Source organism: Passer montanus, unplaced genomic scaffold, assembly GCF_014805655.1.
Source record: "Passer montanus isolate IOZ18808 unplaced genomic scaffold, ASM1480565v1 scaffold72, whole genome shotgun sequence".
Classification (NCBI taxonomy): domain Eukaryota; kingdom Metazoa; phylum Chordata; class Aves; order Passeriformes; family Passeridae; genus Passer; species Passer montanus.
The window spans coordinates 1,369,359-1,395,566 of record NW_024372370.1 but is presented as its reverse complement, the minus strand read 5'-3'; the positions used below and the strand labels follow the sequence as shown (position 1 = coordinate 1,395,566).

General features: G+C 38.2%; 1 protein-coding gene across 2 annotated transcripts in view; it reads left to right on the top strand.

Annotated features, from left to right (window-relative positions):
* Window positions 1–26,208, top strand: part of PCCA (propionyl-CoA carboxylase subunit alpha) — a 262,979-nt gene that overhangs the window by 204,183 nt on the left and 32,588 nt on the right. For both annotated transcript variants that reach the window (XM_039730386.1, XM_039730385.1), the window contains one exon: window positions 950–1,003. In XM_039730386.1, the coding sequence (XP_039586320.1) occupies window positions 950–1,003 (54 nt within the window). The remainder of the gene's footprint in view (window positions 1–949; window positions 1,004–26,208) is intronic.

Sequence of the window (26,208 nt, the reverse complement as noted above, 5' to 3'; positions counted from 1 at the left end):
CAATTGAAAGATTTTGAGAATGAGTTAGAAACACATCATTTGGGAATGGCACTGGTGTGTTTTGATTCTGCTGGGAGTCTTAGGCTAGAAGATCTCTCAAGATTATTTGCAGCCCTGTTCTTACGATTTTTTTATCTTTAAAACGCTGAAGGCTTCTGTGCAGTTCTTTGCAATAATACTCATCTTCTCAGATTTGTGCTCTAGTACTTTTATGTACACTTGGCACTGTGTAAAATGAGGGCTGTGTTCCTTCAGCTGGGACCCATGTGGGCCATAGCTTAGATAGCAGGAACGAAATGTGAGAAAAACCTTTTGACACTGAAGGAGAAAACGATTCACAGGAAGAATTATTTATACGTCTTGCATATTTAAATTATGTTTAATACTGTGTGAAACCAGTAATATATTTTCTCTTGCATTGTCTTGTGGCTTACTGACAATGTAATATTTGAAGACTCTTTAATAACTTCAATCAACTCCTGAACCACAGTAGGTGACCAGACATTTCATAAGGTCATTTTTTTTTCTGTTTTCAAAGTAGCATCATTGGAGGTTTGCATTTTAAAAAGAGATTAAAATGTCTCTCATTAGGAGAGAATGAAGATAATACTAAATGTGAGTAGCAGGAATACAGAATCACAGAGATGGCAGAAGCCTCATTATTCATGACATTCGAGCACAAGGTTGCTCTGTGTTGTACTTGGCCATATTTGCCTTCATTGTCCTTCAAAAATAAATTTTATTAAGTTGACTGAACTAAAACCAAAACCTGAGATGAAGTATGATTTAGACTTCTAGTACTTCTGTTGAAGGAAATGATTTTATCTGTTTAATGCATATATTTATGTATTAAATTATTTTTGATTACTTTACAGTGATGTGACAAAGAAAATGGAATGGTTACAAATTTTGAGCTGCTTTAATTAATTCTTACATTTGTGTTTTTCAGCGGATTTCTCGGAATGCCTCTGGAGAGACCAGCATTCAGTTTCTAGGCACAGTGGTAAGCATGTAATAACTGAGTATTGACAAGAGTTAAATTTGTAGAAGAATATAATATAAACAGAAAGTAGCTAAATTACACTTTTAGTGCATTTACACTTGTAGTTATGGGGGTCAGCATTATGTGTAAATATTTTGAGTTTAGCAGGTGAATGTAGGCCATCTGAAGTTAACTTCCAGGGCACAATATCTATGTTCTACCTTTCTATTGATTCAAGTCTGCATCTATTTCACTTAGAAGGAATCTAAAAGTAACTGCTTGTAGATTTGTAAGCTTATTGCAATATGATGAGGTTTGATGCACATCAGGATCAATCCCACTCTTCCTCACCACATCAACCTGCTGATCTCCATTGCTTCACTGTATCACTTGCCCCTATATCCTGCGTGGATATCCCAGTAACTGCCTTAGGAAAAACTGTTTAGTAATGCAAAGTTCTTTTCTCACTCTAACCAAATTTGGTAGCTCTGTTTGCTGAATAGAAGTATGCCTAAAATCCTAATCAGATTTTATATTGTTAGACAGAATTCACTCTATGAAATTGTTCAGTGGAGCACTCATGTATAATATACAGGTTTTGTGTTAGGTCATGGATGCTTATATACATACACATGATTGAAGCAACTTCCAGTTCTGTGATTTGCATGGTTGAAATGCAGCCATTGAATTTTTCCAAGTTCCATATGCATCTAAAAATAGTTCTGAAAGTGAAATAAAATTGAAGTATCCTCCAAAGTAAGTTGTCCTGCTTGCGGCCAATAGATTTCACTGTAGTGATACAAACAGTGAAAAGCCTGGGAATGAAACATTCCATTTAGAATTTAGTCCTGACATCTTTGTGTGCATGGATGCTTATATACATACACATGATTGAAGCAACTTCCAGTTCTGTGATTTGCATGGTTAAAATGCAGCCATTTAGAATTTAGTCCTAACATCTTTGTGCACTATTTGTTTTGGACACAAGTGGATTAGGATTGAATATGTTCATGCTTTCATTCTACTTGTGATTAGCTCTCCTGTGAGTCCTATGAAGCCATTGTTGGTAAGGTGTAACATGGTAAAGGTAAACTTAACAAGAATACCTTGCATTTATGTTTTTACCTTACATGTTTGTTTTTACAAATGAAAAGTGCCCCTACTATTTTTTACTTCTATAAATACATCTCTGTGTATGCATATTTATTTGTCTTAATCACAACCAGAGTAGCAGTAGCATAAAGAAGCAAAAATGAAATTTTGTTCTGCACTATTGTATTTATAATGATGCTTCAGCTCTGGAGTAGCAACCTTCGTATGTCAGATTGCTGCTAGGTGGGTGATCAGATGTTCTTTGTGTGAGAAGAAAATAATTACTCCAAGTAGATAAGATATAAACACAAATGCAACTTGATAATACTGGTTAGATTATAGTTGATTTCTCTCTTCTTCTGCTGTAGGAGGGAAAGTTCTGATTGTGTATTTAGTGATTTTAATATAAAAACTGTTGTTCAAATTAGATATGAAAATATTTTGTATTCTTTTGTTAGAAGTGCCCTGAAATCTCACTTACAGAACAGGACTCATGTTCTGGGCCTTGTGCAACAGCAAAATATTATAAAAGACGGAATAGAATTGATATGCTTTTTGGGTTTAAAAAAAAAAGATGATAAATAAACTAATGGATTGTAATATATGTTAGATCTTACTGACTAGCTCACTTGTGTTTATTGAATCCTAGTTATTTGGGGAAATGAAGTTTGTGATTACAACTAAAATTCTCAGGAGGACTAAACAGAAAAGCCTTGAGTACTCTGAGATTTTTTTTTTATTTAGTATAAATTATGCATGTCTTGCTGATCAAACCCAGAGAGAGAACTTCAGCAATCAGGGTAGAGAAACAGTAATGAAGTCTGCTTCCCAGGGTTTGTTCCAATACCAGTTTTCCCACAGAATTCAATCTGTGCCTTTACTTCTCTCAGTTCTTGTAGTCCACTGTCCTCCTTTCCCCTAAGTCCTGCTTTTTCATTTGTCCTTTGCTCATTTAACATCCTTGTACTGTTCTGATTTAAACTTAATGTGCTGAGTTTAGGTAATGGGGGGAAGCTACAATTATATCCACTACAAATTGCTGCACGTATAGATACATGGTCTGTATGTGTGTATATGTGCACACACAAAATGTAAATGTTCCAACAAAGAAAATGTTATCTTAATGAAGGCCCCAGAAATACATTTTGAGTTCACCATTACTTATCTCTTATTAAACCCTTGCTAAGTGCATTTGACTTAGGAAGTGTTTGAAAGGAAAATTTAGTAGAAAAAGACTCTTGATTGCTCATTATTATTATTGTAATGCATTGTTATCAACATAATAAACAGCTTGCAGAGTTACTTCTCTACTCTCTTTTTTTTTTTTTTTTTTTTTTTTAAGTAGCAAACATAAAGGACAACTCTGAGCATTCTGTGTTCCTTTTGATCAGGGCAAATGTTGATGGCACTCTAGTGGTACTGGGCAGCTCTATGCTATGGAGTGCACAGACCACTGACCTGTCCAGCAGAATATATTTTTAGAACCAGCTTGCAAGGAGCACAGCTTGCCTGGCTTGTCAGGATGGCATCAGCTTCAATAAATGGCTTCACTTGATTTTTTGACATTGGGCTGTAGAAAGAGCTCTGCTGCTGAATTTTGACAAAACACAAGCCCCTGCTTCAGGAAGGCAACTGACAGTCTGAGGGGAAGTGAAAGCTGTGCTTCTCTATTAGAAATATCCTGGCTGTTCCAGTTAGTTAGGTGGAGGACAGAGAAGACTGCATTGCAGATGAAAGACAACAGTATAATATGAATTTTGCTGCATAACATATGGTAAACATCTGGACAGTAAGATGAATATTTGTGTTAGTGTAGCAGCATATTTCTGTTATTTTAGAGGAGAACAGGAAAATCATGTTGCTTTCTCCAGTGATATCATAGCTTTGAGTGCATACTGTTAGCATCACTTGGGGGTCTACATGGGTTTGTAATAATGCTTTTGTTTGTTTCTGATCATGTGTAGAAATTCATTGCTACTTGAGCATTTCTCTTCTCTCCAAATTGTAGTGCCATTAGATAGCTCATTTTCTCCAAATTGTTTTTTGATAGAGGGTTGTGAGTCTCAGATATGATAGGGACTCGTGCTTTTGGAAGATGGACAAGGATGTTTCTGCCTGAGGAGCAAGCAACTTGTAACTGTAAGAAATAGTTGTTGAATGGGAAATTGCACTGGTTTGGTTTAATTTTCTTGTGAGGATAGCATTTTTAGTCCTCACTAAATTATTGCAGAGGAGATCCTGGTTTATTGCTGTAATTGAGATTTTTCATGAGATTTTGCTCCTTTGTCGCCTCTGATGAATGTCACTAGATATGGTGTGCTGATGGAGTCCTGCTATTTTGCCACTTCACACTAGATTTATTGAGATCATGTATTTATTAATAGCATTACCATAACAACAAGTAATCTGGTTGTGCTATATATTGTATAATGAAAAAGGAAGCAAGATAGTACATGATTCAGATTAATATCCAAAACTGTGCCCAAAAGCAAGAGTGCAGGAAGTAAGGAAGCAATGCTTTATGGGGTGTCTCTGTGTGTAGGCAGCTCACAGAAGTAGGTTTGTCAAAAATGTAGAATTACAGAATTGTTTAGATGGTAAAAACATCTCCAGGATGATCAGTTCCAACTATTAACCCAGCATTGTCAAATCCACCACTAAACAGTGTCCCCAAGTGCTACGTCTACACATCTTTTAAATACCTTCAGAGGCAGTGACTGCACCACTTTCCTGGGCAGCCTGTTCAATGTTTGACACCTTTTTCCATGAAGAAGTTTTCTTAAATATCCAATCTAAACATCCCCTGGTGCAGCTTGAGGCAGTTTTCTCTCATTGCTTGTTACCTGAGAAAAGAGACCAATCCCCACTTGGCTACAACCTCCTTTCAGGCATTTGTAGAGAGTGTGAAAGTCCCCCCTGAACCTCCTTCTGCCCAGGCTAAATAACTCCAGCTCCTTCAGCTGCTCCTCACAGGATTTATTCCCTAGATGTAAAGTTCATATAAAATAGATACATGAAATCTCTAGAAAAACGCTAAGATGTATACACAGAGCTTCTGCTTCAGCCTCTGCAATTCAAAAAAACTGGAAGTTTGACTACTCAGAAGACCAAAGTCCACCCTTCATTCCTGTCTTTCTAATTACCCTCCATTTTGTGTTGTGTCTTTTGTCTTTTCGTTCCACCTTCTGTTCTCTTACGTGAGAGGAATGTTTTTGGCTGGCCCACTGCTGGCCCCAGTCATTTGTTGGTTATTCAGGCCTCTCAGCAGGACTTCAGCAATGAAATGCGTCTGGGCAGGCAGCCTTTAACACTAAGAGAGCTGCGAGTATATAGAGAACTGCAGATTATTGTGCAAGCATTAAACGTATTCTAGACTGTGTGTAGAATTTGAAATAAAGAAGTTGTGTATGTTCAGATAATGAGCAGCCTGGCTCCATCACGTCCCAGTGCCATTGTCAGATTTGGGCTGCAGGCCATGCTTGACAGTGATGCTCTGCTGACCCAATGGATCACTTTCTTCAAAAGAGACGGTCCATATCCTCTGCTCATCATTCATGCTGTTTCTTTGATCTTCTCTAATACCACAGCAGAAATATAAGCAGCTATTTTTTTTTCCTCTGAGGAGCAATGGAAGAACATACACATGACATACTGCTCGGTATATTACTTAACAATATAGAGGAACACAATATAGGAACCTACATGGAGCAGGTTGGAATTACTCGAGCTTAAGAGTAAAGCCATCTTTAGGTGCTTTCTGAGTTTCCTGGCACTGTTTTCTTGATTCATGCATCTCACTGGGGGTTTCTCCATTACTGATCAACAATGGAGTGCTTTTTGCCACCTTTGATTTACAAAATATTTGAAGTTTTGCTGTGGTAGCTTGTGCTCACTTATGATTACTAGTAGCCTGTTGATACTACAATGCTTTTCTTCAGCCTTTTTGCAGACCAACTTAAAATAGTCCTGAGATCCACCACTGCAACCAGATCTACAAATTCTAGGTTGAGAATGCTGGATTAATGAAAGCAGTCTCTGTCAAGCCCTTGGCATACTTTTTAGTGTAGCTGGCATATATTCTAGTGCAGTAGTAATCACAGTATTAATGAGTTTTGGGTTTTAGCTACTTTCAGATAAAATTGGCAAAGGGAAATTCCATATGCAATCAAGGTTATTCATTCTGTATCCTGTTCAGGGATAAATGGAGAGCTTTACATAAAGGCAATCCTCAAAACCTTTGCCTTTGCTCCTGTCTTACTGTATTTTCTTATTTCAGTTATGTATCTAAGGTAATCTTAGGAGCTACAGGCCAGTATACTAACTTTTCTCAGTGCTGATTCTTCCTTTTGCTCCCTCCTTCCATTCCTTACCTACTTTTGCTTCAACAGCAAACTTACAACTTTTTGTCCCATTACTGAGGCTTACAAATTGTCCCGAAACCCTGCAGTCTGTGTATAATCTCATCAGCAGACAGCTTCCTCCTCCTTTTCTCCTTCTCCCTGTGTTCTTATAAAGCTTTGGCCGTATGAGTCTGATTCAGCTCACAATAGGAAATGTTTAACAACCTGCTCCTTTCACCCTTAGAAATCATTGCAGTTCTTAACAAGTTCTTTTCTTTCTTTATGCTTTTCTTTCTATATGCGACACTTCTGAAATTAGATACTGAAGATTTATGCAGACTTTCAAACATTGGTTGAAGACCTGCAGAGGTTACAAAGGTGGTATTTATTGGAATATATAGAGTACTAACCACAAGAAAATAAATATAGGCCAGTAGGTGTTTATTTTGCAAGCTAATGTCTTTTTAAATTTTTTTTTACTCTTCCTATTCACAAGCCTTAAGATTAGGGTCCCTGCTGATCTGAAGGGAATTGTACCGTTGTATAGGTTTTATTTTCTTTTCATCCATTTTCAGAGGCACTGTGAACCATAGTGCTTCTAGTAGTAGAACTATCATCAGTGGCATTTCAGTAGTGCAAAAGGTGTCAACAGAAAAAACATGCAGTTGTTTCTGAAAACAATAGCTTCCTTTTCAATGTGGATGATGAGAATCCTGAGACTGGCAGCAAGGTGCTCCAGTATTCTGTGGAAAGGATTTCACTTGGGCAAGTAGCGACCATCATTAGGACTCGGTAGTGAGAATTGTTCCAGTTCATGAGGTGTGAGTGATCAGGTGCAGTCACACAGCTGCATATGCTGTTCACATTTCGATTCTCTTATATATCATTTGCATGTTTTAAAGCAGAAGATATAGTGAATGTATTAAAACTGTCCAGTGAGGGCAAACTCAAAAACACCTGAGTGATCTAGAAATACTGGTGTTACCAAAAGCCATGTCCATAAAATCAAAATAATCAGACTCTTTTGGAAATCTTGCTCTTTGGAAAGAGAAATAAGAAGGTGCTTGGAGTTCTCTCTGAATTTTGCTCCTGTGACTTATAAGAAACCAGAAGTTACACACGTTCCCATGGGACAACTTGTAGTCTTTGCCTGAGATCTCCTTGAACAAGAGGTGGTGGTGCTGAGGTGAAGCTGAAGGTGCTTGTTGGATACCTGATTGGCTGCTGCCAAATTTCCCTCAGCTGGACTATGGATTTTGGATTTGTTTCTGTAACAAAGAACCCGTGCTCTTCAGAAAACTTGTGAAAACATAGCTATGTTAGATGATGTAGAAGAACTTAGCTTTCCTTTGAATTAATTTGGCTGAAATTGATCAGCAGTTTAAATAGTGCAAATTGGATAAGGAGCTGGGAATGGGGATTGAGAGGCAGAAACCTGCATTGCAAGCATTGTGTTCTTACGAAACCAGGATTGGAAATAGGCTATTGCATTTAAATTATAATATTTTGCTTTTTGCTTATTCATTTTTTATTTTGGTATTTTATCTGTTGTTAATTAAAGTTTTAATTTGCAGGAAAAAAAGTGATGATGTCACAAGTAGGTCAGGATTTCCATTAACATCCTTAATGTTGGTGGATTCTGAAAGTGTGTGTGCTATTTGTAGTATACTGGTCTTTGTTTGTACTAAATGAGGCCCCTCATCCCTTAGAAATAAGCAATGGAAAAATTAGGATTTTTGATTTTCCATACTTTTGACAAGTTTATTACTGAGCTCAGTAACACTTTATAGACAAGGACTGAACTGGGTTGGTTAGCCTGTTACTTCTTGGAAGACAAGTGGGCAGTTTATCCAAAGGTGTAACTCAAGTGATTTACTTTGATAGACTATGATTTGCCGTTGAAATAATTATTAATTGCTTAATTTGGCCAAAGAAGTTTTTTTTTTTAAAGCTGTATCAAGACTGTTACCTCATAGTGAAGATGAGCATGTTCTTATGAAGGTGTTTACTAAACATATATGTAGCCCATGTTTTTGGACAGCCTTTTGGTGTCTGCAACTTTGGCATATACCCAAGAACTGTTTAAGAGGTATTAATTTATATGACTTAGATGCTTAACCAGGAATCTTAATGAAACAAAGGCATAATGAAGTTAGTAAAACTAATTTAAGTCTCTGAATGTAAATTTTAAATGAAGTTTTTATTGATAATAAATATACTTTGTTTCTCATTAGTCTTCTAGGCTTCAGTGGTAATATCAGTAAAACAAACATGTTTTACAAAGATTTAACATTAAAAATGCTATTAATATGACCCTTGGTACACCAGCACAATTAGATTTCAAAGTGAGCATTTAGGATGTAACAGCGATTAATGACAACCATCGAAAACAATTTTGAACTCCATCAGTTTAACTCAGGAGGGTAAACTTAATATGATAATTTATCTAGTTGAATTGTATCAGCTTAGCAGGAAAGTATGCAAATATGTGACCCTTACCTAGAATCTAAATGGATGCTGTGCTGATAGATTTATCAGTTCCATTAAAGAACTTTAGGGAACTTTGGAATTTCAGCAATTGTTCCCTTGGAGGTTGAAAACCAAACCTGATCTCATACTGGGACCATTCTGGTCTGCATATTTCCATAATTTGCCTTTGCTACTAATATGACAGCAAGACGCAAATAACTGTTTCTAATAATATCAAATGGAGTTGTGGAGGACAGCATTTTAATGTAGTAAAAGACCTCCCCGTGGGGTTGTTATTGCCACTATAGAACAGCAGTTACACAGTTGCAACAATAGTCTCTTAATTGATTCGTTTAATTAGCAAGAGATGAAGCTTGTGCTGCATCTTGTCATCTGTTATCATGGGGGCGGCTACAGAGAGAATCTCTGCATTTGTCACTCTATACAGTCCGGTTTCAGCAGAGTAAAAGGCACTGCACCTGTGGGGATGAGCCTTGGTGAGAATGTTTTGTGAGTGTGTTTTCACTCACGTTTTCAGTGTGTGGACATGTCTACCTTAAGAATCTGCATGGTCTCTAGGGAAGAATTTATGACAAAGCATTGTTTTACTGGGGGAAATCTTAATCCAGCCATGCCAGGCATTTCTAACCTAAATATGCAAATCTAAGTATTATAGGAATGGTGGATTATTTGGGGCATCACTGTTGTAGACTAGATTTACTTGGAAGAAATAGGGTCAGATTAGTGAAACCAGCCATCTGCCTTGTGATTGCTTTTTCATGGCATTTTTTCTCCAGACTAGATAAACAAAGAGTTACATGAGCACATGGTCCATGGTAGGGAGCATGTGTAAAAGAGGGAGGTTTTTTTTGTGGTTGGTTTTCCCCAGAGTAGTTATGAATACAGATACAGTGCTTTGCTTGTTTCTGGGAGATGAAGTAATTTTTTACTGAGATCTATTTTATTTACATTTTAAGGGTATGTAAATAAATATATTTTAAAGACATGTAAATATATTTGGAGCTTCAGTTTCATTTTTCTCTTCTCCTTGGCTTAGCTTTGTCTTCTGTTCAAGGTTATTCTTCCTTATGGAAGGAAATATTTCTAGAGGAGGACAAGCTTCTTGTTAAATGCTAATTAAGAAAATGAAGGTTAAGTTGGCATACTTCCATTGTCATAACACTGACCTAAAATAAGGGATCTCGTACTAATCTGAAATAAATTAGAGGGGGAAGCAAATAATTCTGTGCACGTGAAATACTTGAGATGTCTTCTCATGGTCTGCTTTTTAAATGCCTGCGCTTTGGGGGTTTTTTTGTTTGTTTGTTTTTGATTTTCCACTTGTGTGCTGTAGTGTTGGACATCCTATCTAATTTTGGAATACAATGGTCCTGTCACTCTGTAGCAATATGCTGTCAGAGAAGGCATGTTTTTAGGACAATTTAAGTGAAGATTTAGCCCACTTATCATTAAAGATCCCATGGTAATTTCCACAACATTCTGAGATTGCTTCATATTCTGAGAGTCTTGGCCAAAGTCCACTTTGTGTAATTACCTTCTGTCTGCACAAATCCCTATTGCAATTTTAGATGCATTTGGTATTTTTTACTTCCTGTCCTAAATAGTGAAAATATTGCTACATACTGCTCATAATTACTGTGGGTTATAGCCTAGGTTGAGATAAGGAGATTACTTAGTGAATTTTGCATTCCCATTGTTAAAACAACAGAATATGTGACAAACAATGAGTAAACAGTAGGATATAAGTTAAATCCACAAACAGATGGAATAACTCTAATTTTTTGGCTATTTTTTGGCTGTTTTACTGCATCTTGTCTGTCTCTGAGCTAAAGTATCTCTACTGCTAGGACCATAATTGAGGGAAAGACCAACTCTCCGACCATGTCAGAGGTCAAACTTAACAGACTGCATGGTTCTTTGAAGCAGGTCAGAAACCAGTGTGGGGCTCTAAGTGCTGTTGTCGTGCGCTCAGTTGACTTTTATGTGGATTTCATATGTTTTTGTTCCCACCCTTGATTGTGTTAAGATTTGTCTCTTAACTGAAACTGTTTTCAGCTCCTCGTTCTGCATGCTTTCATGAACTCCAGAATGTGTGTTCAACCATGCTGTCTTTAAAATGGTCCACTTCTGTGTTGCCTCATTTGATAGAATTTATTGCCTTCTACTTGAAGATAGTGCTTTCATCACTAAAGCCTTGTATTACTTAGTTGTATGCCATGTCAAATCTTTTTATTGATATTTCATTTCCTCTTTCTAGTAATCCTTTCTTTGTTTCTTCTGCCATATTTACCTTCTCCATCTTTTCTCAGATTGCTTCTCTTGTTTATTTCCTGTGTCAGATTCTTTTAGACATACTTGTATTTTGGGTTTTTTTCCCCTCTAGAGAGATACATGGGTTGAGAAGAGAGATAATAGTATTAATCTGACATATAGCTACTGGAGTTAACATATAAGGATTCTAGATGGGGAGGGAATACCAGGGACTCTTATAAAAAAAAATTGTTCATTTGTTTATTCATTTTCTTCATAGCCTGTAAGATCTGTATTTTGAAGTGCTTAAAATTTTTCCCGGTGTTCATTTAAAGTTCTCTGCAAATAACAGGGGAATTTATCATGCAGGAACACACAGTTTATTTCATTTTTTTATGCAACTAAAGTTTCATATAAATTCGCTTCTGTGTAAACTACATTAGAAATGATGTGAATGATGTTTTAACAAAGATCCTGTTCATCATCCCTGCTTTTCTGAAGGGCAGCAATCCATGCTGCTGCAAGCACTCACCTGGTACAAGCAGGCAGTCTCCATCTTTGTTTCATTCATGCTATTTGGTATTTATAGTCCTTGCCCACAGCAAGGCAGAGGAAGGTGAAGGACAGAGCAGTGGTAGTAGGAAGTATCATGCTTTGTGTGAGCATCTCCCAAACACCAGTCTTATGGCTTGGAGAGGTGCCATGTTGGCAGGGCGCACAGGAAGTATTCGCACAGCAAATTGTGTTATGAGCAGCAGAACCACAACAAGGTTCTTCCTGCATCCAATGGTGTTTGATCAGGGGAAGGGAGAGAGAAAAGGGAGGTCAGGGCAATGTGGATGAAAAGGAAAGCCCACACTGTTGTAGGGACAGTGAAAACAAACTGCCCCTGTGCCAAAGACCTTCAGTGCATATGGCAGAGCAGTGCTGAGTGGGCCACAGGAATGTTCAATCAAGGCTAAAAAGCCCAGTGGGTAGGAAAGCTGTGGTAACGTCCTGTGTTTCCACTATAACTCCTACTCCTCCCTGCCTTAGAGCAACTTCTCTTGACATGCCCTCAGAAGCAATTTTCACTTGCTGCTTTCTTTGACATCAGCTTTTATATGAGGAAAAACAAAGATGTTTGAGTTTTAAAATACTTACATTAGTGTTCTGTTACAAGTCTTTGGGCGTTCCTTGTTTTTTTGTGAGGGATTTCTGTTGTTTTGTTGTTTTTTTTCTCCCTAGGTTTGTCTTTTAGTTATAAAGGAGCTGCAGGGAAGCCCTCCCTTAGCCTTGCAAGTTCCAAGCCCACTGTTAACATTTAACAAATACTCAGCAAGCAGAACAGCCCAATGTGCTCACTGTACCTAAGCCAGATCTGGACACTCCATCAAGAAGATCCCAGCTACGTTGTGACAGGCATTTGTTCCACAGCCTGATTTTGATGCATTGACTGAGAACAAGAATACATGATAATGGAAATAGCCTTGTTTACAGTATCAAATGGTGGCTTTTGTCAGGCACAAACTGAACTTGGGTGTCCTGTAAAGGAAAATATAACTTTTGCTAAGTTACAAGTGTCTCAAGATGCTGCAGTGGCTGTGAATTTCTCCACCCTTAAAATTATGCTGCAGGCAAAATAAAAACGCAGAACATTAATGTTTCCTAGTTTAACTTCAGGAGCCAAATTGAAGTGTTACATGTGGAGTAGCTGTACAAACATGCTTACACACAGAGAGGGCAGAGATGGCTCCTATAGAATGTTAGAGGTTGAAGCAAAGCCCCCACTCCTTCAAATCAGGGTCAGTGAGAGCAGGCTCGTCAGGGCTGTGTCCAATTGGCTTTTGAATATCTCAATAAACTCCATATCCTGACAATGTGTTCAGCAATTTGCAAATTCTTGGCTGTCCCCAGGGCACCGGGCAGTGACACAGAAGTGATGTAGATGAAGAAAAAGTCAGGACAAGCTATTCCAGGTCTGTGGTAATGCTGAGTATAAAAGAGAATAATAATTTTTTGCCAGACCTTGTGTGACTGTACTGAGAAGTATCCAGTTGAGGAGAGGTCAGAAGCTCCATTTCTAATCTGAAAAAGACTGAACACTTGTGCTGGAGACATAGGTATATAGCAGAGTGCAGTAGTGGTGTTATATTCAGGAGGAGTTTTCAAAAGCCTATCACTCAATGATCCACACTCAGTGGTTCTTCTACTCAGACCCTGCATTCGCAGTGGTGAATTTTGAGTCCAAAACTGATTAATTTGTATTCTTTTCAGGTGTCTGTCAGTGCTGCAGAAGCTCCTTCACCTTTGCACCAGTTCTTGAAACATTTTTCAAATCCATGTGGTGTTTGGGGTGTTTCAGTTTGGTCATGTGGCAGTTGGCACTAATTGGTTCCAAAACCATTTTCAGCATCATGAGACTGCTGGGAGGCCCCTCCAGCTGTAGAGAAAACAAACTGCTGTTCTGCTTCTGATTTTCTTCTTGCTGGCTTGGTTTGTGATTCACAAAGTCCACTCCCGTTCTGAAATATATTTGAACTGGCATCAGTAACATGAGAGATGTAACAATTTACCTGGAGCACCTCATCTGGAAAAGGATTATTCTCACTGACAGATGATCTTGTGTTTGTGCAGCTTGTGTGCCTATGCTGGGTTGAGCAGTTAGTCTCAAATTACTGACAGCTATGTTGAAACTGGGCACTGGCTGCCAAAGATGTGCTAGGGCTGGAGAATAGGCACCCCAATAGCTAGTTGTTGAATGGAGGTAGGGGAGCCTGAGCCAAGCTCACTTCCTTAGGTTTGGAGGAAGCAGGGTGGACTCCTGTTACCATAGATTCCCTTCAGGGTCTTTCTGGGTTGTGAGGGAGGGAGGGACGGTGACAAGACGTATTAAGGCAACTACTTGAGGTTGCAGTGGAGATATCAGGTTGTTGGAACTCATTTTCTGTATATAAATTTTGATGAGCAGAGTAAAAACACATCTGAGATGGAAGTCAGGCTGAAGGCTGTGATTTCCACCAATTTTCATGTATGACAGTGTGAGATGTCTAGCATGAGCAAGTCAGATGCTTGATGTTATGCACAGACTGCAAACTGAATGGCATATATTAGTTTTTGGCTTCACTACAGACTGTAATACTCTCCAGGCCATTGTGGCTTCTCAACAGCAGGAGACAGCAGCAGAGAAGTTCCCCTGCAGAAAAACTTTGTAGAAATGCAGCTGCTTCCTAGGAAACTCATTGCCACAGGCACGCTTGCCATTGTGGCTTCTCAACAGCAGGAGACAGCAGCAGAGAAGTTCCCCTGCAGAAAAACATTGTAGAAATGTAGTGCTTCCTAGGAAACTCACTGCCACAGGCACACTCAGCGTTGGCCTAAAAGCCTTGGGAGTGAACGTCGCTCTCTGGTGTCCAAACTAGAGCCATCTCTCAGTACCTAAAGGATTTGTCTGTGCCTGATAGCTCAGAGCTAGACCGCCAGAGCAGAGTAAGCCAGTGCTGTGCAGCCCTCCTGAGCTCAGCCTGGAAGTGCTCGTGTTTTGGTTTTGATCCATTTTCATTTCGTGTCAGAATTTCCTTATGTAATACGCAGTTAAAAGTGATTTTCAAGTACTTTGGCTTCATTGTGTTTTTGTTCCCCACCCCCACACTTTTATGTTTGAAGGCTCCATTAGTGTCCATAACAAAGAGAGAGCAACACAGATGGTAAACATTTTTACCACAGAACACCAGCAGTGAACACCATATCACTGATTTAGGAGTCTCTGCACTGTGCTTGCTCAGCTGTACATAATCACTCTCATTTCCTTCCCTTGGGTTTCTGGCCAGCTCGGGGAGACTTTCCTGACGTGCTCAGCGAAGTCTCCCTGGCACTGCAGGATTATTGCTCAGTTCTCATATGTGCCTCTTTGTGGAGCGAGAAGCTCCACACTGGAGCTGGTGTGAGCTTTTCTCTGGTTTTCAGAAATGTATTTTCACCAAATGTACAAGGCTAAAATTAAAATTCTTTTGGGTGAGGACAATATCTGCCTTAGCTGCCAGGCAGCCTTAGTGCATTTGAATGCCTCCCTGATAGAAAAGATAATAAACCTTTGGGGACTGTGATTAGCCCTGCTAGGGTTTTGTGGGATAGTTGCCATGGTAGAAGCTAGTGAACATTTGGTACAAAGCAATAACATTCTTAAAGTTTCAATTTTCATTCTGGGAATGCTGATAGAAAGATGAATGCTATGAATAAGGGTTGTTGGTTCTCTGTAGTAGTTCAAATAAAACTGTAAAAAAGTAATTTGGTTTGGTGCAGCATTTTACCAAGCCAACTAGCTGTGAGGTTCTTATGTTCTCTTCCTTTTTACTTTTCTTTGTACAAACAAAATAGCAAACGTAGGCTCTGTCTATCAAAAATGCATGTAGCTTTTCTTTTGTACTTAGATGAGAGAGAGAGAAAGTCAAACTAAAATTTCACATTAGCATAAAACAGTGTCCTTTGGGCCAGAGGAGGGGTTTTTCAAAACAAGCATGCACTACAGTCTGTGTAGTAGTGGCCCATTTTGGTGACTTGTTTACTGGTGTGCCTTTCATATCCAAATTCTTGGCTACGGACAAAGCGTTCAAATACTTTTTGTCAGAAAAAGAAGAGGAAAATTGTCTGAAATTGGAGCCAAGTTCACATTCTCTGGAGTAGCATTTCAGCCTTTGGGAGGACCATCTAGTGCAGAGTGACTGAAAACTTGAGCTAGGTTTGTTTGAACAATCTAAACTTAAAGAAGAGACAGCAAAACAAATACTTTTTAATTCTTGTGCTTTTTTATATTTACACTGGCAGTGGTGTCTTCCTCAGATAAAACGTTTTGATATTAAGCAGTTCCTCTAATTTTACTGGGCTCTGTTTCTTTTTATGGTAACACACACTGTGCAGGAAGGTCATTATATGGGAGAAAAAAGCTGTCAGCATAAAAGAGAAAGTTAACATTGCACATGTCTTTGTTTATGGGTTTCTTGGAATGTGCTGTGACTTGAGCCAAATGATGGCTTAAACTGTTCCTTTTGGTATGCTGAACAGCCCCTCCCTCTGTTCTGCCAGTAACAGGTACTCCACCTTGCAAGTACAAATTGTAAAATTATCTGTGAACTTATTTCAAATGTTTCCCTTGTATATTGCTAGTACTTGCTTTAGGGACCATTTAATTTTTTTTTGTATAGGTTTGAATGTGGTCGTGGTTGCATTTAATTAACCCAATTGTGTGTGAGGAGAACATTGGCATTAATAATTGAAACATGTATTGGTTGCATATGTAAAATTAGTTGAGGTTTGTGCCAGTCTGTGTTGCCTGATGACCATACATCACAGGGAGCCTTGCAAACTTCATTGGTGATTTTTGTCTCATTTAGTGTTGCATTAACATCTGTGGCACAAGTGGCCATTTATCACATGGTAGTTTTGTTTGAATTCCAGAAGAAAGATGAAAGAAAATGCAGCTACTCTACATTTTTTTTTTTACTTCCATCCCCCAGCAAGTTTCGTGTCTAAAGTTAAATGAGGGCAAAGGGGTAAAAACATTAAATAATTTTCAGGTTACAGAAGCAGCAATAAATTTTTCAATTTTGTACCTTCATAAAAGAAGAATAAAGCCTTGTATTTTCTAACCAAAACTATTGTCTTTGTTTTCATACTGAGGTGAGGTTTCTTCATAAAATGACATGAGGCTGATCAGATGTTAACCATCTTAGGGATTCCTGTTGAACCAGTCCTGCACAGGAGTGAGGAGGGAGCCTGACTTGGAACATGAGAGATCAAATCAACAATTAAAGGATAATAGTGAATTGGGAAGGAAAGGGAAGATGACTAGCCAGGAAGGATTAGCCTGAGTCAGGAACAAATTTCCTGAAATTACTCAAGCAGGTGCTTAAAGGGAGGTGGCTTATTCTTCTAAGGAGTGATTTTTCAGGAGTGTTAACCAGCTACAAGCAGGTCTGAGAGGCCATCGAGGGAAAAACTCCATTGGGGAAGAGAAGGATATTGCTTCAGAGGGTTAGACAGAAAGCAGTGTACTCCTGAGAGATAATAAGATTTCTGCTCTTCCCTGTGAGAGGCAGTGTGTATTGTTCTGTGAAGGAGGTTAATGTGCTAGCCCACTGACCTTTTCTAGTGAGGAAAAATAAGTGTTTAAAGAGCTAGTACACATATTTTCTGTGTGATTTCTTTGTGTAATATCAGGAGATATTAAAGGCAAGACTTACTGAAAAGAACTGGTATAAACTGTGGCAAGTTTCACAGGGATAACCAGGGTCTTTTTTATTAAACCAGCCAATGAGGTTGTGAGGAAAAAAGGCAGCACCTAAGTTCGTAGCCTGTTCCTTGCTGCAGCTTCAGTAAGGAAGGGGGATAAAGATTTGTCTGAGAAGTTTTCACAGGCTTCATCCCTGGACTTTGATGTTGGGAAGCTGGAACCAGAGAAAGGGACAAATCAAACACGGGCACAGGTGAGGTGAGGACTTTCAGCTTCTGCTCTCAACAGTTGGCGTACCAACTGTCAGTGCAGTGTGAGCATTGTTCCTGAAATGGCCTGGCATTAACAGATATTGGAGCTACCCATGTTTAGATATTACAGCTACCAGTGTTTCTTTTTATTAAAAATTCTCAGGTCAATTTTGTGCGCTCAACTGTATGCACGCCTGCCTAGTGAATAAAAACGAGGCTTTGGTTTTCTCATTTCCACTGTGTTTCATTACACTGGATTCCTTTACAAGCCAAGCTGGTATTTGTTTGGCTGAATTCATCTTGGAGTTGTATGAGAATGGACACCTCAAATGCTAATATCTGATTTTTGTACACACTATAACATCTGCACTAGTTTTTGTGGGGATTAGGATTTTATGGGCAGTGGCTCTGTTCAGGAGCAATTACATTAGAGTTCAGTAAACCTGAGATTGTATATTTTATTATTTATAAAATATTTGTCAAAGGATTATCCATTAAACGCTGCTTCTACTTAAAGGAAGAAAACAGAGTTTATTTGGATGCCAGAGGTTTCACCAGACTGCTATCTTCTGGCCTCAATCTAAAGAAAAGGAGGGAGACCTGAAAATACCAAGCATTTAAAATTTCAGTGTATTTTATTGGACAAGGAAACTTTATGTTAAAAAAACATGTACTTTGAATGATTTCCAAAATATATTGTTGGATTCAAAGTTGTGAAGTGTAATTGCTTTTACATCCTGACAGAGCCACAGGATCTGGAGTGGCTTAAGAATAGTGAAGACCGAAGGCCAGAGTTTCAGAGGCAGCTCAGTCCCACTAAAATTAATGCATGTTAGGCACCTAAATGCCTTTGAAATCTGACTCTGAGCCCATAGTTTTTGTTGCTGTTAATACTTGGGACATTTCTTTATGCCAGCCCTTTGGTTCAACTCAAGGAACAGGAGAGGGATTTCCTGTGTCGGTCAGCAACGTGCTGTTTAGCACTGGAGCTAACCCCAAGCACAGGGCTGGGCAGTGCTGCTCTGGGACTCACTCTACATCAATATTACTCTAGTACAAGTCAAAGTTTAATTGCTGATGCGACATTTGACTCCATTCTACAAATAAGTTCTGAAGTAAAGAAGAAGTCAAAGAACAATTTCCCCTTCCCTCCCCCCAACTTTTCCTTTTTCTCCTGGGTTTCAGTGTTCCTCCCAGGGCTTACTCTGAGAGAGTAATATATATCCCAGCAACATGGACATCACTGTTCAGAGCTCTTTGTGTAGTCATAGTTTTATGGGTAATAATACTATGCTGTCTTTAAAGGAAGGAGCAGCCTTAGAGAATTAGGCTGGAAAATAGCTAAAAAGTATAATTTCTTCCCTGTCAAATTATAAACCTGTACTGTGCTTGCTGAAAGCACATAATGAGTAGAAAGTGAGCACCAATCTATTTGGCTCTGTCTGAACCTTCATATTTCTATTTATCTCAGTGGGAGTTTTTAATATTCTACTGATGTTATTTTATGTTTTGCTGACTTCCAGGTTGAGATATTGTCACTTAGAATCATGTTGGCTGCCTGAATGCAAAATCAGACTTTGTGAGAATTAATAAAATCATTCTATTATGGACCTTGGAGATGGTACTAGCTGATATAAATGGTGTCTGAAAATGATGTAATGAGCTGGTTTTGCTGTTATTTCAAGGTTCTTTTCCATACCCTTGAAAGGGTTTTGCAAAGGTATATGCATATTAAGGATCAGATTCTGCTCACATTGCTGGGAGAATATCTCTAATTGAACTAAGCAACAGTGCTGAACGCATGAATGAAACTTCTTTCCAGTTGCTACTTCATTAATTGCAAATTACTTTTGCCTGGTCCCCGATTTGCCCTCTGATTTTCCCTGGGTGCCTGCCTCCTCCCTGCCACAGTTCCAGACTGTGGATGTTGAACATGCAGTGGCTTTGCAGCTGATTCAGTGAGGACTGCAAAAAAGTTGTAACGATGAGCAAAACTTGATGTAGAGTTTTGACACATGAGGACACATAAGCTGCTGATTGTGGTGTTGAAGTGTAGAATGTGCAGTGGTGAGGAATACAATATATTAATTAAGAAAACTGCAGCTCTCTTTGGCAGTTCCATGCATGGCTGGAAAATGCTGTTTAAAATAACAGTAAAAAATGTTTTGTTTATAACAAAACTGGAAACAGAAAAAAGGTTAAAATTAATTCAGCATTGTAAATTAAAATACATTAAAATCTGCTATGTAAATACAACATTTTGTTATTTTGTAGTGGAACTTAACTAAATGATCTTGGAGAAATAATGGAAACCTTTTATTAATACCTACAACTTATCCATCCCATAAATTTTCTTATTCATTTTGTGCCTGTGCTTGTGCTGCCAGACGGTGAGTTGAAATTCAGGCTCAGATTTAAATCCTTGGTATAAATGAAGCATGTTACGGGGGAGCTCATGAATGAGATTCAGTTCTGCTTGGAGGTGTGAAGACAAACAGTGGAAAGACTTTCAGATGGGAAGAGTCCTGGGGAAAGAACAGCTTACAACCACCTCCTTCTCCCTTTGATTCAGTCTTAGTGAATTTTAAAGTGAAGCAATTTCAGGGGAACTGCAGTTTTATTATGGCTGTTTTTGAGATCACTCAAATCTGCAATTTCTCCAAATAACTTATGAGGCTTTTAAAAATATTTAGGAATGGAACCACTGAAGTTGTCCATTCTGAAGAGTGACCCCAAACTATCACCTCTCCTGAGAGCTGGCAGAGAGGTTGCTGACACATTTAAGGCCTTTAGGAAGGTGCTACAGTGAATGAGTCATCGTGGCCTTATCCTTGAAAGCACCTAAAATACTGACATGCTTTTATGAACTGAGATCTGTATAGACATTTTTACCTTGGTCCATCATTTAGCTGCATTCATTATTGCTTTTTTGCCTACTCAAAGCCTCTTTGAATGAACTCATGTAAAGGAAAAGAGGACAAACGCTCCAGTTCATGTACTGCTTTTCTCAGTAGTTTCTGTGTGACTAAGGATTCATAAGTGATGGAATTATGAATGCCCAAGGAATCTTTCTTCATTTGTAACAGTTTATTCAGAGCACTTCAGTTCCATGGAAACGCTGTAAAATCTCCAGCAAATTATGAGTTTACACTCTGGTTTTCTCACAGAGAGAATCCTTCTCCAAGTACTTCAGTGGTTGCCGCAGGTACAAATTTTACAAGTGTGTGTCATTTTTCCATCTTCTTGCTGCTATGTCCTTATGGTAGAGGCAGTAACATGGCTAAAGGCAAGTTCACATCTTCCAATAGTAAGAAAAATGATTTATTCTTCAAAAGTCAGGACTGTGGAATTGAATAAGTCTACCAAATTTCAGCTTAGGCTGGTGGGAATACAAATTATTTATAAGCAGCGCAGATAAATTAAGGTTGATTAGTGGTGGAGACTTCAAGTGGGAGGCATCTAGACCACTTCTATAGACAAGAAAACATTTCATTGGAGGCTAAAAAAACCCACTGAAAGTTCTTATGTATGATTTAAAAATCCTTTATAGGTGTTTCTGGAAGGTGAAGTTGCTTAAAGCATGGTGCTAACAACACCAAGGTCATGGGTTCAATCACCATATAAGGGTTGGACTTAGTGATCCTTGTGAGCTCCTTCCATCTCAGAATATTCTGTGATTCTGTGAAATGCAAAAACATGATATGCAATAGAAATATATTGTGAGATGGACACCTAATGTCTAAGAGATGGAGAAGATTATTCAGTATTCTTAGTGCTTGGTCATCCCTCGTGCGTGTGCCAGGTTGTATTTGAAATCACAAGGCAGAACAAATTGAGAAAATGTGCCTACTCAAAGAAAAGTGGCTTGTTTTGCACAAGAAAAGGCTGGGTCTGCTCCTTAGGTAAGAAATTAGTCAGGAATCATGTGTTGTATTTTTGTGATTGCATTTTCAGATGTGATAGATTCTTCTTGCATGCATGCAAATCAGTGGAAATTGCAAATTCTTCCATCTTTCAGGAATCAGGGTCTCGATAGTTCTCTACTGTCTCTTAGTTGAAGTAAAATATTTCTCTCAGTAGAGAACTCTTAAAACCTTAAAATATGATTTTTTTCTACAGCTTGCTAGTGACATCTTTACTATGCAGGCATGCATGGTGGCCCAGTGGGAGTTTCAGTTCACTTCTGATTGTTTCCCAGGCTTTGGCCAGGGAATTTCTCAGGCTCAGACAGTTCAGAGCAGTCGTTTCAGAACACTCCTCTTCTTTACTGCACATCAGTGCCAGATTTTCAAAGATGCAAATACAGCACAGTGTGTGACAGTTCTGTCTCTGCAGCCCAAATGCATCACCCAAAATAATACCAATGTATTTGAAAAGGCAATTCTCTGTGTCTGGTCTTGAAACTTCCAACGATACTACAGTGATGCTATAGAGACAAATTAGCTCTTTCAACAACAGAGAGGGTGAGAGATTAATGTTTTAATCAGAAGAACAAAGAAAAAACCCATGTATTCATCAGTAACAGGGTTAATGGGGAGAATTTACTTTTTTAATTAAAAAAGTGAAAAATTAAGCCTTGCTGTTAGCTTGTTTCTGTTTCAGATGATCTGTTTGCATCATTACTTATTAATCAATACTGTTTTTCTATGCACAAGGAACTTATTTATTGTATTTATATAGCATTGCCTGATGAACAGAGTGGCTGCTTACAGTGCAGTGATATTGAAGTAGTTTGAGTTATAAATATTTTTAATGATCCTGTTGTTGATGGATGGATTTTTCCTCTCGGCAAAGGCGAAGGCTTACCCAAGTAGCTTAAGAGAACAATTTGAGTGTCAGTTTCACAAGTGAAAAAAATCCAAAAAGGAAAAGGAAGCAATTCATTCACAACGGGACATGGTGCAGAGGAGGATAACCTGCCTTCAAAGATTTTTGTTTCGAGTATTATAATGTTTAATAAATAGTTTACTTCAAAGGGCTTTGCTGGAGAAAAAAAAATAAAATAAGCAGCTTTCCTGCTATTCTTGTTCACTGGTCCAGTGTTGCTATAAGTAGCTCATATCCTGTCCTCTGTGGTCTCAGGTGGTTAGCTTTTGTTTGAGAAACTGAAGCTTCAACTGAAAGAGCTGTGCCTACCAGTTAAATTATTAGGTAGTTGACAATATGTCTTGAAAATCAATGGAACTCATTGTGGAACTTGGCAGGGTGACTTTGGCAGGGGAGGAGGGGTCTTGGTATTATTTTGGGTGATGAGCAAAGGCAACAGGTCAGATCATGTAAAAATAGAAGTTGCTAAGAAAGGCATCCAAAGTAGGTTCATCACTTTCATCTGCCCCCACCACACACTTTTTTTTGAACATTGTTAAACTTTCGTAGAGTACAAGATATATTGGGAGGTCATTTGATCTGTTCTCAGTGTCATGATTAGCTGTAACAAAACCCATTCTTATTTGAAGTTTTTTTTTTTTACATGTTTTGTATCCATTTCAGTATTTCTGTATTGTTTTATTTCTGCTAAATGTTGTACTTTGTGTTTTTGTTTCATCAAGTAAAGAAATGACTCAAGGTTTAAAAGAAAAGGCTTGGATGTTTCCCTAATAATAATAATAATCATCATCATCTTAGGCTTTCTAGTTCTGGGCATATGAACTGAGTTGCTGTTTTCTTCCATTGTTTTTAATTTTGAGTTGCTTTAAATCATCTGAAGGAATACTAGTATGTTGCTATCGTAGTTCTAAAGATTTATGGGGATGAGGCACTTGCACAGGGATATTTCAGAGACACATTCTCTGGCTCAGATTTTTATGTCTTCCCTATGAAATATCCTCTATTTCCAGCCATGACAACTCCAAACCAATGAAACAAGAAATACTCTCCTCATGTGATTTTTGTGAGGATGAAGTTTTTCTCACTAAGGATAGATGGGGTAAGGAGGAGAACTCTGAGTGCAAGGACAAACAAATTCTCCAGGAAAAAGATACCATAATCACCTGTAAGAAGAGCTTCAGACAGGCAAAACACAGCCTTTCTCCAAGACCAAGTACGTAAGGTTTAACATTGAGCTGCCTCAAAGTCTGTTTTTCTATTCAGTAATGTGTGATCTACAGTAACATCCTTAGTTACTCCATCTGAAGGAAAGTTGGTTTTATCAAATAATGCACACTCAGAAGACAAAAGTGATGCTGAGGATATTTCAGAATTTCACCCCTGATTCTTTTGGGTCTTTACTATTGTCTGTCATCATCTAATGACTGTGAAATAATTAGTTCTCAGAACGTGTTGAGTAAATGTAATTGCTTCAAATCAGCCCTTGTTCAACTTACAGCTAATGAATAACTATTACAGACTAATCAGTGCTATAATGGTAATTAGTAAAGCGGGTAAAATAACTGGAAATTAAAACTATTAAACTTGCCTGTTTGGTAATCCATGTTGATCAGTGAGCAAATGATGAATCAGAAATCATATAGGGTTCACTTGTATATTTATGCCACTTGGACAAATCCTCTGCACTTCAGACAGTAGTTTGAAGGGAGAGGATGTGCACTGTGCTGGTGTCCAGGGCTGACAAAAAGTTCAAGGATTGTGCCTTGTATCACCATTTGTGCACCTGCTGACATTCTGCCAAGTTCCTGTCCCACTCCTGTAGGGTTCTTCCTTACTCAAAAACTAAGTTGAAGTTTTTGGTTTGCCTTGTGGATGAACCCTTCTCTGCTGCCTCCACAGTCCTGGGTCCTTTCACATCTCCAGGTCCAGTAATGGCTTCATCTAGATAAACTGCCTGTAGAAAATTTAGAAGCTATTTGTCTTAAGCAAACTCAACTGCTATGGAGGCAAGGCATGAAACTCCTTCCCAACCATCCACCAGCAAATGTATGACTTACCTAATTTTAATTTTTTTACAGAAGGGCCTTTTGTGAATGTTTTTCCCATTATCCCATTATGGAAAAAACCCATATACCTGTGCTTTCCTTTCAAGTAGAGTGTAGTTCTGTTTTTCTGTCCTGTGATCTTTTGCTGCTGTTTCCTGGCTAAGGGACAGCATTTTTCAGAACTGAAAAAAAGAACAATCTGATTTTGCCCTGTGGTTTTCTAGAGCAACATGCAGAAGCCAGATGGGACATCTTAAAGCATTCCAAATAGCAATGGCACTTGAACTTCACCCCTAAAGCTGAGATGTTACAGAAAGTTTCTCTTCAAGTCTAGAATTTACTGGGAGCATTACCAGCAGAATTTCTTTTCACTGTGTGATGTACTATCTAATACCTTAACTGAATAACAAAACTTCCTTTAGAATGCCTTTCAAATGTATGAGAACAAGAGAAAGCCTTGTTTTGTTCCATGTTTCATGTTGCTGATCATAATAAACTCCCTTCCACTTAACCCCTCCTGCTCAATACATTCTTTCCTGTGCAAGAGGAAGACTCACAGCTGTAAGATAAAAGGTTTTATAGCCTCGAAACAGAAATAGATTCTTACATTTACTTATGTAAATGTATAAATATAATTTGTACATACACACTGTGGACTTCAATGCTTATGTTATAAATCATGTTTATTCAGATTGAATTTAAGTAAAAAGGAAACAGTTTAGTGTAGATATGAATGAGTCAGATGATGTTTGCACTTTGTGTGTTCAGGTAATACGGTTCTGCATGTGACAAAGAAGCTGAATTAGTTTCCCTCCCCCATCCCCACCCCCCATCTGTAACTTTGTTGATGTGAATGTTAAATGAATTAGTGAAATTATGAAGCCAATTAATAACTAGTATTTCAAATATAAAGGTCAAACGTTGGGAAGATGAGGCTGGGAGGAAAAGAAACAAAAAGAAAAAAACAGCTAAGATGAAATATTCTTTGGTGGTGGTCTAGGTAGACTCCTAGACTAAACTGTCTTACTGCCCCATTGTCAAATCTTCAGTTTTGTGGACTCCAGCGGTTGCAGTGGCTCTCTGCATTTTACATATGCTATATTGAGTGTTGTTTGTCATCATGGGCACCTGAAAATGAATTATGGACATTTCTCTTCTGCTTGTGGTTTAATATTACATGGGAAACAATATAAAGCATAGATTGTTAATTGCAGTTCAGTTTTATATTTATTGTGTCAAGCTAGATTAAGCATTTGTTGTATTTTTGTGAGAATTGTGGGAGATTATGGTTGTCATAAGGATGTTTTTATGCAACATGCATAAAAGGGAGGAAGTATGGATTACACATGCTGGCTTGCTGTATTTTTTGCAAGCAAATATCAAAACAATGATAGATATAATATATGAAGAGGATTTTTTTTTAAGAAAAAGAGCTACTCAGATTTTCAGATTCTGAAACATGGGAACAGTAAAGATTATTTATATTTTAAATCACTATTCTCTCTCTCTCTCTCTCTCTCTCTCTCCCCTTAAATATATATAAGTGTTCCAATGTTGTTCTAAAGTGTTCTGATTTTGTTTTCCTGGCTCTTATGCAAAGAGTATCTGAATATTAAATTGGTGGTAAAGCATGTGCTCAGGTGTGCTGTGGAACTAAGTTTTTCTTCAGTGTACTTCCTAGAATTTTCTCTACATAAAAGCAGGATTGCTCAATATGTATAAA